This window comes from Taudactylus pleione, unplaced genomic scaffold (genome assembly GCF_031769625.1).
Source record: "Taudactylus pleione unplaced genomic scaffold, aTauple2 ptg001990l, whole genome shotgun sequence".
Lineage (NCBI taxonomy): Eukaryota > Metazoa > Chordata > Amphibia > Anura > Myobatrachidae > Taudactylus > Taudactylus pleione.
In genome coordinates, this window is record NW_028286386.1 from 752,660 (window position 1) to 773,426 (window position 20,767).

The 20,767-nt window shown below is 42.2% G+C and overlaps 1 protein-coding gene across 4 annotated transcripts in view; it reads right to left on the reverse strand.

The window, feature by feature from the left end:
* Positions 1–5,172: 5,172 nt before the first annotated feature.
* The window catches only part of PDLIM7 (PDZ and LIM domain 7), a 122,241-nt gene continuing 106,646 nt past the window's right edge, over positions 5,173–20,767 (reverse strand). For 2 of the 4 annotated variants that reach the window (XM_088465504.1, XM_088465506.1), the window contains exons 7-11: positions 14,814–15,057; positions 14,411–14,591; positions 7,961–8,081; positions 7,731–7,846; positions 5,173–7,462 (exon numbers count right to left, since the gene is read on the reverse strand). In XM_088465504.1, coding sequence (XP_088321630.1) covers positions 7,376–7,462; positions 7,731–7,846; positions 7,961–8,081; positions 14,411–14,591; positions 14,814–15,057 — 749 coding nt within the window. In that variant the 3' untranslated portion in view covers positions 5,173–7,375. The remainder of the gene's footprint in view (positions 7,463–7,730; positions 7,847–7,960; positions 8,082–14,410; positions 14,592–14,813; positions 15,058–20,767) is intronic. The other 2 variants (XM_088465502.1, XM_088465503.1) reach the window with 1 other exon arrangement.

The window sequence follows — 20,767 nt, forward strand, 5'->3', positions numbered from 1 at the left end:
ATGGGGAGGACCAGGGAAGAGATAGGGGAAGCCAGGAGATGCTGGGGATGAAATAAGAGGAAGCTACAAGTAAGAATGATAATAAACAGAAATGTGACAGGCCCAAACAGCGCCCCCTGACCTGTGGTGCCCTGTGCGATGGCACTGGCCGCACTACCCTAGCTACGGCCCTGTCCGCCAGCTTTGTCATTGTCCTTCCCCTTGGAATGTCTCATTCATGGAAATGGGTTGATCATAAGGGAGGTGCATCAGCTACACCACTGTCACTTTAAAACAGACCAGCCCTGGGAGGCTGGATCTGAAGACACTGCCCTGACGGTAAATGATATTCAGTAACTTTGTTTGCCATAATGAACTCCCAATAAAAATGAAATTTGTAGGAGAAATGAAGGTGCTGCAAGTGAAATACGTGTTGTGCCTTGTTTTACAGAGCAGGTCATAAATGAGATTTTGCTTTATGGTGTGACTGGAGTGAAATTAGATGACAGGGTGAAGAGGTCACAAAAGGATTGCTCAGGTCACCTATACATTTAACGGGACCCGTTCTCTCTCTCCATATCACATTACGGCAGAGATCATTTCCAGGTGCGCTCTGAGCAATTCAATAAATTGTTTCAAGTACAAAATTGTCACAGTAATAAATACAGTCCCCATAATCTCGTGAATAATTTAAGCCATAAAATGTGCATATGAGAAAAATTTAAACGTTTAACTAAACGCATAGAATGGATTGGAATTTTTGGAAGAGACCCCCAAGAGAGCAGAGGACTAATGCAACATTGTCGGCCAGATACAAAAACAAGGCATTTTGTGTTGGACGCCACAAATGACCTTGACATCGTATATCTTGTTAAGCTATTTGGGCGCAATTCAATTGTTTGCAGTCACCTACGTGGCCAACGGAGCTATTTAATTTTTGCTTCTCCCCAGAGGATGCGAGCTGAAATGCACGAAAAGCCCCAACCAAAACGGCACTTTTCGCAATCGCGCCCAGCACTTTGGTCGGGTGTAGCTGTTTTACGTGGCTAAAACCGACCTCATTGGGCACGATCAGCGCTATATTCTAATCAGTTGAATCTCGCCCCACAAGATTAGACGGGAGATCAGGCGCAAGAAAACAATTGAATTCCGCCCTATATGTTTATCACAAATGCATTATTCACAAATTGTAATTAGATTCCACAGTAGATGAGTCCTGTGTATAATGGTTTTAGCCTATAAAGCAGGCTTTCCCAACCACAGTCCTAAAGGCATACTAACAGTCCAGGTTTTAAGGATAGCCATAGTTGAGCACAGGTGACTTAATGAATACCTTAGTTATTTTGATTTAACCATCTGTGCTTAAGCATGGATATCACTAAAACAAGGACTGTTAGTGTGCCTTGAGGACCGAGGTTGGGAATCACTGCTATAAAGCTTTCAGGCCACGGACCAGACTAGTGGCCTTTGGGAGAAATCTGACAACATTATTTTAAGGATGGGCATGCCAAACACAAACCTCCAAACAACTGAACAGCATCAACATTTGGCAAAAGATAAGTGACTAAAATAAGTTATGAATACTGACTGAGTATTTTTATTTCACAGGTTAGCTCTAATTTAAATTATTACTGTCATTGAACAATTAGGTGTAGAATTAATATTTGTACAGGAGCAAAGTATTACTATGCATTTTTGCAATACAATGCCGTATTCAATTTGGAGCGAAAAGCCGTTCTCGGCTAAACTTTTCCGCCGATGACGTCATGTTTGCCGATTTCACTTTTCCCCGTATTCAATTATAGCGCCTTTTCGCCGGTGAGAAAACGCAATGCAATGTAATAGGTGAAAAAGTTTTGCCTATGAATACCCGGCGAAAAAAAAGTGCAGAATTGGAGTTTTGGGGTGCAGAAACCACCTTTGTACCCCCCCTTGATGCAAACTGCATAAAAAACGCATAGAAAAAAGGATAGCCCAAAAAAAACACTTTGAAAATGTGGGTGAAAAAATTCAAAGTGGGGGTACAAATCACAAACTAGCTAAATAGCCTGTGGGGGGGTCTGCAAGTATGGGGGAGGTGCTTTTATGATTGCAGGTGCTTGCTGAAGGTGCGTTTTTGGCGCTTTTTAATGCTTAACTTTAGCAATTTTGAAATATGTTTGCACCCATTTTCATTTACACCAAATTTGATGGGACTATTTATTTTCGTCAAACTTCTTCACCACTCTCCCAAAGACGCTAAATAGCTCCTATTGAGACCATTTAAAGACCCCAAATACCTTTAGCAGGGCTATTCGGGGGTACCATAGTGAACCCCCATGACAAGGCATCTTTTGGGGGTTGTCAGGCTGATTTCCCCAAAAATGACAGGACTTTTCGCTGATTTCGTTTTCGCTGGGTCCCGTCTTCACCGATTTGGAATTAAATATGGGGATACGTGCGATTAGTTTTCGACCTGAAAACCTCCGATGACGACGAAAAGTCCAGCAAAGGACTTTTCGCTCCAAATTGAATATGTCCCACAGTGTTTTCACAGTCAGCAATATTTGAGTATGTTCCTTTTGCATTACCATATCACTCCTGCTGAAAGTAACAGCGTAATGTGGCAACACAATGGACCCAACACATTGTAACATGACTGTTTTCAGTTTGGCCACAAAAATCCGAGTCGGTTGCTCACCTTTTGAACAGAGTGGTTGGATCAAATGGTGGCCTGTTACTAGTGCGTGCACATAGTAATCTGCTGGATGAATTTTCAGGCACTACTATAGTTATGGTGAACATACATTATATACGGAATCTAATGCTGCATAACTGAAATCAGTAATTCATTGTGACCTGTTGATGCTGGATATTAGTACGTTAGGCGGGAAACATGGGGTAGAAGTATAAGCTTATATTAAATATTGCCATTTGGTAGAGCGTTATGTCAGCCTTAGCTGTAAACAATATTTATCAATGTATTAAATATAAATAAAAGCTGTGGACGGCGTATGAGGACTGGATTGAATTTGATAAACACTGTTCTAAATACTTGACGTTTTTATGTGAAGTAATGCGATTACCTAACATAATTGAATTTCTATTTAATGCACTAAATTATGAAATAGTACTTACAGAATAATCATTGTAATCAGATGTAAACGAGTAGACTTCTAACACATACATAGTTTGCAGTAATACAGTCCAGTCCTTGGAGAGACAGAATATTAGTAATCTAGGAGTCATCTTGGCAGCTCCTACTAATATACTGCTGCAACTGTGGCTTCAATTACTAATGACTTTCAGAAGAAATATGTGGATCCATAAACATGACCATATCCAGTAGCCAGATTCAGGATACACTCGTATATTGTGAGATTAGGCCCCGTGGCAAACACAAGATTTCTAGAGGGGTGTCCATATGCTGGATATCCGAACTAAGCCAGTAACATGGGAGGTGGAGGAATGAGAAACACCCTTTAACTGCTCCCCTGTATATCAATCTGACATACTGTATATTGTGAACTTCACAATGTGAAGGTCCAATTTTATTGGCTGTGTATCATAGCCCTATAGTCAGGTGCTATTTTTCTATATACCCTTTATTTTGACAAAATCACCAATACCTGGATTAAGGAAGTCTTTGCCAATATCATGTTTTTATCTGTTCTAAGGTACATGTTAACCAATTATTTAAATAATCAGTGACACTGGTCACATTATAGACAAATGTTTCATATATTACGAACTGGTAAACTACTGCTTACAGTTACAAGCTTGATTGGCTTAAAGGCTGTAAATGTATTGATGTCAATGTGGTAATTTCTGCAATTTATGGACCAGGGTTTTAAAACTGCAAGAATTCCACTTGTGTAAAGTATATGTTTACCTCCTCCATCTGCACATTCACCCACTTCTCAGGCAGCCTGGGGTTATCTCCATCGTTTCCCCCTCCTATACTGTATGCATGCCTCAGGTTTATGTGCTACTTAGAGGGCAGAAGGGGTTGCACTGCGCCTGCTACATGAGATGACTCTACACAGAGGCCCTGATTCAGAGCCGGACGCTCTGACAGAGTGCTCGCTCTGAATCAGGGCCGTCTCTCCTCCTTTTTGGAGCGGCCTCCCGGCCGCTCGCATAGCTGTGGGTTACCACCCACAACTATAGCGAGTGGCCAAAATGATGGTCGCGATGGTCAAGACCATCGCGACCATCGGGCTTGCGACGAGACCCTGCGGTAGGGTCTCGCTGCCGCAAGCCCTGGAGTGCTTTTGGCTCTATCAGAGCCAAAAGCACTCCCACTGACATCACTAGTGATGTCAGTGGGGCCGGCCCCAGACGGTAGGCGTTCCCATGGGAACGCCTCCGTCTGGGCAGCCATGCCCCTGACACGCCCACCAAAGGGGGCGTGCTGTCAATCACCATCGACAGCACGCCCCCTTCGGTGCGAGACCCATAACGACGGCTTATCCGACGTTATTCGGGTCTCGCGTATGCGCATGACGGAGCCGCCTCCGTCGTGCGCACTTGGGCAACATCGACCCGCTTGCGAGCGGGTCTGAATCAGGCCCAGAGTACTGTCTGCTGATTGACCTCAGTGGAAGAAATGCACACTCATGCTAAAGAAGAGTGTGATCTGAGTTGGCTGGTGGGGCTGTCTGGGCAACAGGACACCCCCCCATAAGTGCGAGTCTGAGAAGGACCCTCTCTATCATCAGTCTAAATTTTGCAGCTTCTTTGTCACCCTCATATGTCTTTACTGTTTTTATGTAGGGATTATTATTCTGGATGATTTAATATACTGATTTTTCAGCGCTGCAGGATGTTGCTGTGCCATGAGAGTAAACCATTATGATGATACTGTTCTCTTCTCTAACTATTTACACCTTTTACTTCTTTCATAGCTAAATGTTCCCAACATAAGAACAAATCTTTTATTATGAAAGGAAAAAGTATACCTATTATTAATATAAGCCTTTGCATTTTAATTGTGTTGTATAATGAATATATTAGTGATAAGTCGGCTTCTCTGTGCATCAGCATCCTTTTGCTAAAAGGTGAGTATCAAACAGGATCACTTTATTCTATATTTTATAGTTATGACATACTGATTGCACTGGTATATTTAATAGTAATTGTACTAATTATACATTTGCTGTAGAGAGAAAATGTACTGGAAACAGCTCAGTTTTATCTTTATTATTACTTTGATATTACTGGTGGGTCGCCCATGGGCTGTATTCATTGCATGCTGTACTAGCATCTCCTCATGTCCTTATATCTGGATTTGGTTTATCCTGTTCAGAACATGTACATAGCATACGTGCCCTCCTCATCCACCGATACTGGACATGGCTGTATAGAACCATTATCAAACTGAATAGAATCCAACATTTAGAAGATCAAGCACCATTATCTTCGCCCATCAATGAAGAAGCATTTATTAATGTGCATTACATTAAAGCAGAGTGAAAAAAAGTGAGATCTTGGAGATAAAAGTAAGCGATTCACAGCACAGCATTCAGGTGAAACTTTGCACCAACATTACAATGGTGTGAACATGACCATTATAGCACAGGCAAACAGGTGTGCGCAGTTCAGTAGCTATCACTGAAGAACACCTCACTGACATGTTTTATCAAAATGTAACACTTAGGGGTATAGTTACTAAAGTGAGACTTTTTAGAAGTGGAGATGTTGCCCATAGCAACCAGTCAGATTCAAGCTATTATCTTCTAGGAAGGTGCTAGTTAAATGTTAAGTAGAATCTGATTGGTTGCTATGGGCAACAACTCCATTTCTAAAAAATCTCACTTTAGTAAATATACTCCTTAGAGTGTTTTTCAGTGTTTTACGTAGGGATGCACCAAGTGCACAGGATCTTTCTATAGATCTGCTGCTGAAAGTAAATGGAATTGAATATATAAATTAAACAGGAAGGCCAAATAATTGTATATGTCATTTTAGCTCCCTGAAGTGTGCACTAAGGTCATGTGACATCAGATAGCTGTATCTCAAGGACTTGCCTAAAGCTAAACCTTTTTATTACACGTTTATCTGAATCCATTTTACAAGCAATGCAGTAAGGGTCCACTCATTGCATTTGTTCTGCTTGTAAAGTACACAGTTTTGTATGGATAATGGAGTCTTACAATCACTGTGCCTAGACGGCTAACACTGTAACACAGAATGAAGGTCACAGCACTGGGAATGCTTCTAGTGTACATTACAGTGTAAATGGGCAGTCATAGTCATCACTGGAATCATTTATCCCTACGTTACCAAGTTCTTAACACATAGTAGACGTGTGGTGTGACTGCCCTGACTGGACTGCTTTCAAAACAGATGCAAACCCACTGTGTAAACAAACCTGGTGCACCCTTACTAATAGTATCTATTGTCAAACTAGCAGACGTCCAACTGTGGAACCATAAGGCCTGTAGCTGTGCTAACACCATAAGGAGGTCAGCTCTATGCATTTACCACATTCTATGCCATGGAATCTTCTATCTTCCCTATGCAAACATCTTTTCTGCCTGGAATCATGAAAATGTAACAGGAGTCCTCAGTATATAATGTACATACATTATATATCTATATACAAAAAACTCAAACCAAAATAGTACTTTGTGTACATATATTGTAAACCGCACCTATGTAAACGTTGCCCTCTATAGGATCCCCTTCAGTATCAATTTGTCTACCTCATAACTTGTAAACTATGTGAAGATTTCCAATAATTAATGTAAACGTTCCAACTCTCAATCATGTTCCCCTCTGGATCATGTCCTGTTTGCCTGCCTTAGCTGAGGTACTCTATGGAGTGTAGATATGAGCTCTGTCTTATAATATACGCACTGACGTCTCTTCCTTCAAAATACTGATTAAAAAAAGAAAACTAACAAAAAAAACAAAAACAACCCAGACTAAAATATAAATGGCATATATGCCTAGTACAAGTGATGGTGTTGTCCTCTCCTCTCAAAGTGTCAGTGCTCATGGCAACCTTTTCTTAATACATTTTTTATGACAATGAACAGTCAGTCACCTAGAACTGAACTATTTTCAGCTACATGGAGCTTTCCTATAACTTTGTTCTTCTATACTCTCTATAAATTCCAAAGTATAACATATCAGAAACACAACAGATTGTAGGATGCATGCCTCATCTATTGAATAACTGTTTAGCACCTAAAGTTATAATTAAGTAACATTTCAGTTGGAAGCTGAAATGTAATAGAAAATGACAACATTGTTTTTCCTCGGAGCAGTGTTGACCATATAGCTGAATTATGTAGCAGGCCACCAATAAGTTCTATGACATGAATGTTCCTCTGTTCGGTTGCTTTATGCAGGCAGCTGTGGAGTGTATGAGGTGTGCAGGTCTGTGAGGCTGTGCAGGTGGGGCGGCAGCTCAGACATTGGAGAAGGCATGGGTCTTGCACAGAGGTTTATCCTTTTTGGAGTAGAACGTCTTGCCTTCGAGGTTAATCTGACAGATCTAAATGACGAAAGGAACAGAGTCAGTTGTAGAGTCATGTCCTAGTAACTTCTCTCACTAGTTAGGTAAGGCACAAAAGCACAGACACAGAAACAACTGCACCAACTGAAGCTTGGCACTCTAGTCTTCATTATCCAATATAAATGGAGTATTGACCAACTAAAAATATAGGCAGTGAAATACTAATATTATATACTTTAAATAACTCAATGATTGCCGTAGGTATAGAAAATGAAAGTTCTTGCAGTATAAGTAAAGCCGCACTTACCGCACACACAAAGCAGGTGTCATGCCAGCTGAATCCCAGGGCTTCTAAGAAACGATCACCAGCATCAATCTTAAAATCACAACCACGGCACTTGGTACCAAACATCTTTTCATAATCTGTGATACAAAACACCCATTAGCAAAGGACCATCTAAACATACATATTCATGGCGTTATTATTACATGGTCTCAGTAATATGTAGTAAAGTGATCATTCCTCTCACTTCTTACCTCTTTCACAGTACGGCTGCCCCTCCTCCATGTAAAAGGCTCGGTTGCGAATGGGTGTCTTACAGAAAGCGCAGGTAAAACACTGAACATGAAAGGTCATCTTCAAAGCGTGCATTATCTCCTGGGAAAACGACAAAAAGCCAGTGCACAGTATGACATATTGCACAAAGAATACAATACAGGAGCTCATGTCAAAGAACAATCAAGTAAAAAGGCAAATCACTGATAAACTACCAGTATATACTACTACCGACAGATATTACTTGTTATGCTGCCCATCCAGTAGGCGATTAAACCTAGCGATTGAGCGAGAACGACAGTTGTTATAGCTCAATCGCTTGGTAATCGCATGCAAATCGTGCAGTTTAATGTCTAATACGACCAGTGATGCGCGTGCATGCTGGTCGTATCGGACATCTATCATCGGGCAAACAAGCTGGTCAACCTGACGATAATGTCAGGTTCAGGATGTTGCCAGATGATTGATGAGCCTGCACTGAACGACTGCTCGCTCAGTGTAGACACATCACAGACATAGAAATAGCAGCACGATTATAATGTCGTCACCGTGCTGTCATTTCCATGTCGTGTAGTGGATGGGCAGCATCACACACAGCAATCAGACACACATATAGGGGGATTTAAAAATAAACAGATGTATTCAAACCATACATGTTTCAATATGGAACCTAGGGGTTGACTATATAATTTTTTTCATTTTAGTCACAACACCCCATTTTTTTTAAAGGAGGTTTTAATAGTAATAAAAGTTAGGTTTTACTATATTATCACTTACTCACATACAAATGAAATGAGTGCTCCACAAAAGGACTCACTTGTTATTGGCTTAAGCTAATAATATTTTTTGAGTAATAAAAAAAAATAATTAGACATTATACTAGTACAGAATGATGATCACTTTCAATATCAAGATTGGGGTACATAGTGAAGGACCAATATACAGTGCATCCGGAAAGTATTCACAGCGCTTCACTTTTTCCACATTAATTTAAAAAAAAAAAAAAAAAACCTAAGAAATCACATGTACATAAGTATTCACAGCCTTTGCCATGAAGCTCAAAATTGAGCTCAGGTGCATCCTGTTGCCACTGATCATCCTTGAGATGTTTCCTACAGCTTAATTGGGGTCCACCTGTGGTAAATTCAGTTGATTGGACATGATTTTGAAAGGCATACATCTGTCTATATAAGGTTCCACACTTGACAGTGCATGTCAGAGCACAAACCAAGCATGAAGTCCAAGAAATTGTCTGTAGACCTCCGACACAGAATTGTCTCGAGGCACATATCTGGGGAAGGGTACAGAAAAATATCTGCTGCTTTGAAGGTCCCAATGAGCAAAGTGGCCTCCATCATCCATAAGTGGAAGAAGTTCGGAACCACCAGGACTCTTCCTAGAGTTGACCAGCCGTATAAACTGAGCGATCGGGGGAGAAGGGCCCTAGTCAGGGAGGTGACCAAGAACCCGATGGTCACTCTGTCAGAGCTACAGCATTCCTCTGTGGAGAGAGGAGAACCTTCCAGAAGGACAACCATCTCTGCAGCAATCCACCAATCAGGCCTGTATGGTAGAGTGGCCAGACGGAAGCCACTCCTTAGTAAACAGCACATGGCAGCCCGCATGGAGTTTGCCAGAATGCACCTGAAGGACTCTCAGAACATGAGAAACAAAATTCTCTGGTCTGATGAGACAAAGAATTAACTCTATGACGTGAATGCCAGGCGTTCTGTTTGGAGGAAACCAGGCACCGCTCATCACCAGGCCAATACCATCCCTACAGTGAAGCATGGTGGTGGCAGCATCATGTAGTGGGGATATTTTTCAGCGGCAGGAACTGGGAGATTAGTCAGGACAGAGGGAAAGATGAATGCAGCAATGTACAGAGACATCCTGGATGAAAACCTGCTCCAGTGCGCTCTTGACCTCAGACTGGGGCAGCGGTTCATCTTTCAGCAGGACAACGACCCTAAGCACACAGCCAAGATATCAAAGGAGTGGCTTCAGGAAAACTCAGTGAATGTCTTTGAGTGGCCCAGCCAGAGCCCAGACTTGAATACGTTTGAACATCTCTGAAGAGATCTGAAAATGGCTGTGCACCAACGCTTCCCATCCAACCTAATGGAGCTTGAGAGGTGTTGCAAAGAGGAATGGGCGAAACTGCCCAAAAGATAGGTGTGCCAAGCTTGTGGCATCATATTCAAAAATACTTGAGGCTGTAATTGCTGCCAAAGGTGCATCAACAAAGTATAGAACAGAGGTTGTGAATACTTATGTACATGTGATTTCTTAGGTTTTTTTTTAAATTAAATTTGCAAAAATCGTTGTCATTATGGGGTATTGTGTATAGAATTTTGAGGAAAAAATTTATTTATTCCATCTTGGAATAAGGCTGTAACATAACAAAATGTGAAAAAAGTGAAGTGCTGTGAATACTTTCTGGATGCACTGTAGATACAAAGGGCTCTAATTATTAACATTATTTTTACTACAATAAAGTGAAAAAGGGTGTTTTCACACCCTTTTCACATTATTTTAGTATCACCTATAGTTATTACAGGGCAATTGGAGTAGAATTCGTAAAATTCTACTCCAACCCCTAAGTATCACTTATTTTTAGTAATCAGATCGCATTTCCCAAAAAGTTACTAAAAATAAATTGTAAAAAAATATCGGGGAAAGCCCTGTGAAAATAACGCCACCTGGAGGTGGCGTTATCCAGGGTCTTCCCCGGTTACCGGACTCCTGCTCTGCTCTAAAAGGCAGAGCAGAGCCGGTCCCAGTAATTAGCTGTGTGGTCTAAACAGACCGCAAGCTGGTTACTGTAAAAAAAAAAAAAAAAAAACTGTAAAAATTTTTTTTTACTTACCTGACTCCATGGACCGGTTATCGGGCCTCCGGTGATGTCTCCTCTCCGGTCAGCTGGTCTCCCACAGTGCACTGCGGCCCAGTCATCAGGTGATTGGGTCCCAGTGCAGTATGCAGTATGGGAGATCACCTGATCGGAGGCGTGGAGGGCATCTCCGGGGGCCCGGAGCATGCAGGTAAGTGTACAGAGAGGTGGGGTCGCGGGGGGGGAGGGGATTAGCACCGGGACGGTGCTTAGCGCCGGGGGTAGCAGCGGCGGCCGGTAGGCGCATGCGCGGACACATTGTCACGATACATATATGTGTTTTGCTTGAGCCACACCCCTTTACATTAGGACAAGCCCCCAGGATGTGACACCGGTCACAGGAGAATTCTGCAAGTGAGAAAGACACATGGGGGTCTATTTACTAAGCCTTGGATGGAGATAAAGTGAACGGTGATAAAGTACCAGCCAATCAGCTCCTAACTATCATGTCATAGGCTGTGTTTGAAAAAATTACAGGAGCTGGTTGATTGGTACTTTATCTCCATCCAAGGCTTGGTAAATAGACCCCTAGAGAGAGGTTTGGAGTGAGACCTGGAGAAAGAGCTGGACAATGAAAGAATCTGTAGCCAGGAGCCTGCAGTGTGAGCAGCCCAGTGAAATCGCTCTATCATGAAGCACCCAGGAGAGGGTAACATCTGCAGAGGTATTGATATAGAGATTTACTTTTAAGTGGGAAGAGGAGCCCTCTATGTATAAAAGCCCCCAGCAGCCATTAAAAGGAGGTCACTGAGGAAGCAGTGTGCCTGTAAGAGCCATCCCTGCAAGAGAGGGGTGGGCTGCAGCTCAGAGAGTCATAGCTGCATTGGAGAAGTATGTACAGTATACTGCTGTCCTATGTGAAGGAGAAGGGATGCACAAAAGAGGCAGATGTGAGTGTGACCATCTGTATATTGCTGTCCATTAGGGAGCAGAGAGAGGCAGACTGAGTATGAGGTATTCTGCATAGTGTCTGCAGAAAGGCAAATAGAGGCAGAATGTAGCAGCACACAAGGGAGGAATAATGCACTTGGCTAGGTTGTGTCCGTCATTAAAGCAGCAGAGATGAGAGCTGCTGGAGAGATGTGTGTGAAGCTGTGGAACTACAGGCACAGGCAGTCAAAGTGCCAGAGGGACCTGCAAGTATAAGGTGGGAGAACTACATGCACCGGCCAGCATAGGGCCAGTGGACATGTATATGTAAGAAGCGTAACATCTATTGTAACTGTGCTTTAAGGATGTGCTGGTGAAGAAGAATGTGGGGTAAAGCATACCATATTCATAAGATTGTCATATACCATCTGACATGTCAAGTATTTGATGACCACAAACAAAAAGTATTTGAGCAGGAAGGAGAGGAGAAGTTGCTGTAACAATATTCATCATGTGCAGGAGCAGAGAAATAAAGTGGTATATTTTTATAAGAGAAGGTCTAGCGCCCAAAGTATTCAACAAGAACTGTTGCTGCATAGGTCTATACCTGTATCATTATGTGCGACTGTTATAAAGCCTGCTTGGGCAGGGACTCCCTTCTCAAAAGAGTTAAAGAGGGAAGTACGATGAAAGAGTAACGTGGGGGGAACAGAATTTATTAACATTGGATATTATTTTAAACATAAATGTCTCCTTTGAGTTTGGAAGTAGCCATCCTACTTTTGACAAAGGATAATTACAAGTATAGGAAAGTATGACACCTACAGCAATACATTTTGATTCCATTGCTTATACATTGTAATGTGATGGACAGCTGAGAACTGTCACATTTATCAGCCGGATTAAGCCATTAGGTGCATACACACACAACGATTTTTTTGAATGATTATCGTTAACGATATCGTTTATCGTTCAATCGTTGACAAAATCGTTCACTTTCTAAGTTAAAACGATGAACGATTATCGTTCATGCACGTTCACGTTTGTAGTTTGTAGTTCTGTCAGACTGACCAACTCAATGATTTTCATTAAGGGAATATGCAAAAATCGTTTGTAGTTCAAAAAAATCGTTCATTACATTTAGTAAATGAACGATTTTAGTAAACGATTTTTGGTTATTTTTTCCCTTGAAAAAACTAACGAAAATCGTCTACTAAAATCGTTCATTTACAAAATTGTTGTGTGTGTATGCAGCTATAGAGATACTTGAGTTACCAATAGATAAGACATTGTTATGGATCAATGTAATGCTTAGTTTTTTAACTACAAATAAGCTTATCACTTACCCAACGGAGTTTCACATTGGCCACGTTATTAGTTCAATTATTGTAAATCAGCCAATCACGTGGCAGCAAAATCAATGCATAAAAGCATGTAGACAAGATCAAGAGGTTAAGTTGTTGTTCAGACTAAACACCGGAATGGGGAAGAAATGTGATCTAAGTGACTGACAGTTGGCATATCTCAAATTGCTGATCTCCTGGGAGTCTACAGAGTTTACGAAGAATGGTGTGCAAAACAAAAAACATCCAGTGAGCGGCAGTTCCATGGGTGAAAACCCCTTGTTAATGAGAGAGGTCATAGGAAAATGGCCAGCCTGCTTCAAGCATCCCATGTGTTACAATAGTGGTATGAAGAAGAGCATTTCTGAATGCACAGTACGAAGAACCTTGAAGTCGATGTGCTACAGTAGCAGCAGACCACGCCAGTTCCAATTCCTGCCATCTAAGAACAGAACACTGTGGCTAAAGTAGCCGCAGGCTCTCCCAAACTGGACAATTGAAGATTGAAAAAACATTACTTAGTCTAACATGCAGATGGTAGGATCAGAATTTCAACATGAATCCATGGATCCAACCTGTCAATAGTTCAGACTGGTGGTGTTGGTGTAAAACTGTAGGGATTGTTTTCTTGGCACACATTAGGTCCTGTAAGATCAAATGAGCATTGTTTAATTGTCACAGTCTTGATGGAGTATTGCTGCTGACCATGTATCTTCCTTTATGACCATAGTCTACTCATCTGCGAAGGCTACTTCCAGTAGGATAATGTGTCATATCAAACAGCACAAGTAATCTCAAACTGGTTTAACTAGCAGTACAATGAGTTTTGTGTACACAAGTAGTCGCCACATTCTCCAGATCTCAAACCAATAGAGCACCTTCGGGAGGTGGTGGAACAGGAGATTTGCAGCATGAATGTGCAGCCAACAAATTTGCAGCAACTGTGTGATGCTATCATGTCATCATGGATGAGAATCTCTGAGGAATGCTTCTAGCCTATTGTGAGGGCAAAGGGACCCTACCCAGTACTAGAAAGATGTACCTAATAAAGTTGTAATTGAGCATAATATTGACTATAATAGTATATATGGCATTTGGTTTAATGGAGTAAAGGAGTGCTTATAGCAATACATACAAGGGTACCCTTAGAAATATATTTCTACAGTGTCTTTGATATTTGGGTGTCAAGAGGTTTAAACAAACTGATACAAGTGGCTCTCCTTACAAAGGAAAGCCCAGCTTCTATTGTCTCAGCACTCGGCTTTGAAGAAGCACAGCATGGAACAATACATACCTACATAATATGAGAATTAGCCTACACTTACCCCTGTAATCTTCTTTTTACACTTTGCACAGTTGGGGGCAAACCGAACATCATAGCAGAGTGGGCAGAATATGGATCCCTTCTCCTCAAAGAACCCTCCTTCCTCAAGCACTTTGCGGCACTGTGAGCAAGTAAACTCCTCGGGGTGATAATAACGCCCCAGTGCCAGAAGGTATCGCCCACTGTTGAGACACAATGACACACAGCACATAAACCACAGTTATGTTTAATAATGAACAGTAACACATTAATGGGGCAATAGTAGTTTTAGTAATGAACTAGAAATACTCTTCCCCATAGATGTGCTAGCTGATGATGGTACTGATGATTTCCCAACAGAAATTGGCAAATACAGGGAATCGATCAGAATATTCGACTGATCCGATGATCTGAATCCCACTTACCGGATGACTTTGTTGCACTGAGAACAGATAGGAGTCTTGTCCCCAGTAGAGGCCGGTTGAGCTGCCTGCAGGATGGAACTGCGGTTCTGAGCAGGAGTAGGAGTTGCCGGCTGGCTATGCTTAGTCATTACAGTAGTAGTTTTATCAGGAGCATAGCGCTCAGCAAACGAAGGATCTGTGGTCCAAGGAGGGCGGACTGCCGGCCCAGAGAGATGTGGGGGCGGTGCTGGAAAATCAGTGAAATCTAAAAAAGAAAAGGTCAACAACAGAGCTGAAAGCCGCACTTTTATCTTCAGACCAAAGGTGTAACAACTCCTACCCCTTGTATGATGTTGGCATTTTGCATTCATGCTCACGTTAGGTTATTCTATGTATTAACAATGAACTATTTTTATTTGCATATTACACTAAGCTGTAAAAGCATACAAATATCTCTAGCAGTGATCCTTCTCCTCCTTCACAGCTCTCCCCTCACAGAACCCCCTGCACATTCTTTCTTCTCACTCCTGTTTCTTGTAACCCCCTCTCCTACACCATAGAAGTCTCTTTCACTTCTCTCTATGGGGAGTATTCATGAAAGCTTGAAGAGAGATAAAATTTAGAGATAAAGGGCCTGATTCAGACCCACTCGCGAGCGGCTGTCCGCTCGCAAGTGGGTCGATGTTATGCACTGAGCATGCGCACGACGGAGGGAGCTCCGTCGTGCGCATGCGCCAGACGCGACGAGCGAAGGAAAGTCCTTCGCTCGTTGTGTCCGATCAAAGGGGGCGTGCTGTCAATGTTGATTGACAGCACGCCCCCTTTGGTGGGCGTGCCGGGGGCGTGCCTCCCTGACGGGGGTGTTCCCACGGGAACGCCTCCCGTCAGAAGCCGGCCCACTGACATCACTAGTGATGTCAGTGGGAGTGATTTTGGCTCTGATAGAGCCAAAATCACTCCGGAGCTTGCGGTTGAAAACCTCAACCGCAGGCTCCGGCTCGCAATTTCGATGGTCGCGATGGTCTCGACCATCGCGGCCATCAAAAAGCACGCTCGTATAGCCTGTGGGTGGTGACCCACAGCTATTCGAGCGTCCAGGAGGACGCTCCATGAAAATGGAGCCCAGCCCTCATTCAGAGCGTGCGCTCTGCTCAGAGCGTACGGCTCTGAATGAGGGCCAAAGTCCCAACCAATCAGCTCCTAAAGTTTACTTTACAGGCTGTGTTTGAATAATGACAGTTAGGAGCTGATTGGTTGGGACTTTATCTCTCAAAATTTTATCATTCTCCAAGCTTTCATGAATACCCCCCTTAATGCCTCACAATCTCATGCTTGCTATTCCTCTTGCTTGGATCCGCCCCCAGAGAGGCTGTGTTTAGCTCCTGGCAACAAGGGCTGTCGGGAGCTGTAGTTCCTTCAATCACTGGCAGCAGCAGGATCAGCTAAGGATGGCCATCGGTGGGTTAATCATCGATAGTCACCACTAATGGTACCATTGGTGGTTAGCCTCGATGGTATAAACCATCGATGGTTTCGCCCAACAACGGTCATCCCTGCTCTATTACTCACAGGGCAGTGGGCTCATCAGCAGTGGGGGTGGGGGTGGGGGCTTCACAGACAGGTCAGAGGTGGAGCTAGGTTTTGTATCCCAGCGCCAGGAAGAAGAAATAAACAAACATTTTGGGGCTCTGTGCTATGAACATTTTGGGGTTCGATGGCACAGAAGCATTGAATCTCTGCCATCAACGGCAAAACCATTGGCATTTAGCCATCGATGGTGGATTGCCATTCCTAGGACCATCACCAATGTAGAATCTAAGCGGCCAGACCAAATTTCTCTACGAGTCCTTCCCCCGGTGTACAAGCGCATGAATGTGCAAGGACTGGGAAGCCCACTTTAAGTATCTTTAGAGTAAATAATCCCGCTAGGTGCAGATTATCAGTCAGAGTATGGCCACCAATGTGAGCGGATAACCACTCACAACCAGTTATGCGACATGCTGTCAGACAGTGTGTCTGAATAGTCAGTTCCCAGACACTGCCCAGGAAGCCCAATGCATTTCTGGGGCCATGTTTCTCAATCCATACTGTGACTCTGCCGGATGTATGCACGGTGTGACATTTTAGCGACTTATATGCATGCGCAGATGAAAAACATTGAGCATTTGCGTGAATATCGGCTTTGCTTGCAGTTTAGAATCAGGCCTACATTGAGCAGGAGTTAGACAATAGCTTATGTGCTGGAAACAGAAAATGGTAAAGACAGGGCTACGAACAGTAATTCCTTGCCAAGTATAGAGAAGGCATACCAGGTTTCATTTTCAGAGCAAGAGGAGATAGAGGGGTAAAGAGGGGGCATATTTAGAGGCATTCCTAGATGTGTGACAAGCAAATGCCTCTTTCCACCCTATAAACTCTAATCTATTGAAGACATTTAAGCAGTCCTCTTTAGGTGTGGTCCTATACTTTTCAATGGGACTCATTTTATGCTTCTATCTTGTACTTTCACAGAGAGATGGCTTTCTACCTGCACTTCCAGTAATGAGAAAAATACACTTATAATTAACTGAAGCCATTAATGAGGCTAAACATAGTATGTCTTAGATGTAAAGTGCTTTTTCTTTTTAAAGGGATAACATCCCATTTAGGACTATTATGTGACATTTACACTTTGGATCTCTTCAGATTTTCCTGCCAACTTGCAAACCTAGGTACAGAATTTCAAAGCTCACCTACTGGGAGCAGAGCATAGGATTGCAACATGACGGAAAATCAAGCCGATTTGCATTGCACATTGGGTCGCTTCATAAAAGCAATCCAGTCATCTTTGTGTTTGGTCCCTTTAAATATGATGGAGTCCAAGATTTAATTCAAATAATTATATATAAAATAATGGAAGCAAGAAGGAAAACAAGAAAGTTGAAGGCGAGCAGGACCATTACTTGTTAATTAGAAGTATATTAGATTTCCAAAGTACAAATATGTGGCACTTTGCACTACTCAGAGTCCTGGCATTTGCTGATGGTATCCTAACAGTAATGCTATTATTGAGTGCTGTGATATCTGTAAATCTGTCTTAGAGGAATTTCACCTCTGTCTGGCATCTTCTGATGCCTACAGCTGTAAGTACAGCACTGCTTGCAATGCATACAGTATAGCTAATGGCAGGTATATGAAGATGTTGGCTTCAGTACAAACTGACAAGATACTGCCTACCAGGTGTTCTTTTTACTGTGTTTACCTAGTATGAACCCAGTGCTGAGAAACCTCACTGTCTGAAACCACACAATGAAGCAGGACTCCCCTTGGCACACTAGAATAAAAACAGCAATATTGCCTTGGATGGACCATATTTCATTGGGACAAATTTAAGTTTGATAGCTGCAGCACTCGGCTCCTGTCACAGAGTAGGAGCTGACAGTGCAGGAACTAGTCTCCAGGGGCAGCCCAGCATCACCAGGGAGGATTTCCCGTGAGGCCATGCCCATTTTAGGCCACACCCCTTTTCAGGTGTGGCCTAACAATTCATTAAAAAAGCAGTCATTTTTATATTTAGAACCCATGTGCATTGCATACAATTAGACCCCCAGCATGAAACAGATGCAAACATCATCTGCATTGTGTTTTTTTGTGCATTCGAGACATTGTTAAACATGGCTGACTGTTGTAAAAGGATTCCCGATTATTATTTTTTTTTTAGTATTATAGATACAAATATTTCTGATATATTGCAAATTGAATGTGTTATTGTCATTAAGTGAGTTTCCAGTAAAATATATATAATTTGTCAAATTACAGTTGGTTCATTGCTGTAATTTACTCTCTGATTGTTGAGCTCTCTCTTTTGTACATACTATTCATTTTCATGGGGTACAACCCTCATATCTAGGAGCAGACATCTAATTTAAATTAGTAAAATCTTGCATCATACCGTAAATGTTTATATTAAACTAGCTTTTGCCGCCCACGTAGAAATCGCTTCTGCCAACATTTTTTTATTGCTTTGGATAAGGGCCCTGTCGCAGGAATGACCCAAGTGACCATCAGCGCTATACAGACTGGTGGCAGCAGCATCTTCACCTACCACTCACACCAATGTCACTATGGGGAGCAATGTGCTTTTTTCTGTGGGGAGCAATGTTATTACCTCTATGGGGAGCAATGTGCTTTTTTCTGTGGGGAGCAATGTTATTTCCTCTGTGGGGAGCAATGTGCTTTTTTCTGTGGGGAGCAATGTTATTTCCTCTGTGGGGAGCAATGTGCTTTTTTCTGTGGGGAGCAATGTTATTTCTTCTATTGGGAGCAATGTTATTTATGTGGTGTTAATTTCCTGAAAAGGGGGGGGGGGGTGACTGCTGGTTGGCCTTGGAAATTTTAAGAGGAAAACATCAGTTGCTGACTGTAATCCTATGGTTATGTCAACGTCATTTATTCATAAGGTAGTCTTTTAATTTGAGGCCATGCCTCTTATTGTGAGACGAGCAAACTTACTATCTCCATCTCCCGCTGTGTCTGAATCAATATTTATTGGGTTTCCTAGCTATGTGCCTACAAATCATTACCTCCTTTTCAATACCACTCTGGAGTATAAACAAATAAGCTGCCACAGGGCCATGGTCTCAGCAAGTCATGTAGTGGCAGAAGAGAGAGAAGGAGGAGGTCACAATGAAAATAGAGCTCAGTGCAGCGTTCCACCATGTCATTAGCCATGTGACTGTGTTTACCATTGTATTCACATAATATAGTGGAAAATATGCAGAATTATCAATCAATAAATAGCAGCAATACATAGAAACAAACCAAGAAGAAATGGTAAATAACATTCTTCCTAAAGCATGGAACATCAACTTAGGTTTACAAAAATAATATTAGTTCTTGAGATTGCTGCTTTTAGAGGCTCGAGGTCAAAGTCTCACTCCAAACAGTGACCTTATGTACTGCATAGTTGCTACAGACATTGTTATAGTCTCTCGGTCTATCTTGTTTAGCAGCATATAAACCCCACTCCTACAGCAGCTCTATAATGATACAGATTCTTGCAGAAATACAGAGATGTGTACTTCATGTACACAAATATTAAAGGGTATCTCCAGAGTGTCACCCAAGTCCCATCCCTAGGACAGGCATAAAATGGGAATTTCACCAGTACTGTAGTAATTGCTAATGGAGAGAAATGTCACATGTGGGAGTGGCTGCAGCAGATGGAACAGAATGAATACATTAAGTAGAGGATGTGGACATAGTAATTAATGTGAATTTCAGAGAAATAGCATTGCTCACTCATTACACTTGGCTACATATAATGAGAATGTAACCATCTCGGATGTAGGTAAGACTGTGTGTTGGTAGAACTTATACCAGCATCTATACTAGGGGTGTGCACCGGACACTTTTCGTGTTTTGTGTTTTGGTTTTGGATCTGGATCTTTCTTCGTGTTTTGGATCTGGATTGGTTTTGCCAAAACCACCCTTCCGTGTTTTGGGTTCTGGGCTTTGTGTTTTGGATCTGTATTTTTTTGAAAAAAAAGCATAAAAACAGCTAAAATCACAGAATTTGTAGGTTTTTCTGCTCCTATGCTATTATTAACCTCAATAACCTTAATTTCCACTCATTTCCAGTCTATTCTGAACACCTCACACCTCACAATAGTGTTTTTATGGCCAAAAGGTTGCACCAAGGTGGCTGGATGACTATGCTAAGCGACACGAGTGGGCGGCACAAACACGTGACCCATCTAGGCGTGATACTGCAGTGGCAGACAGGATGGCAGTTTGAAAAACTAGGCCCCAAACTGTACATAATGCAAAGAAAAAAAAGAGGTGCAAGATGGAATTGTCCTTGGGCCCTCCCACCCACCCTTATGTTGTATAAACAGGACATGCACACTTTAACAAACCAATCATTTCAGCGCCAGGGTCTGCCACACAACTGTGGCTGAAATGATTGTTTCGTTTGGGCCCCCACAAAACAAGCT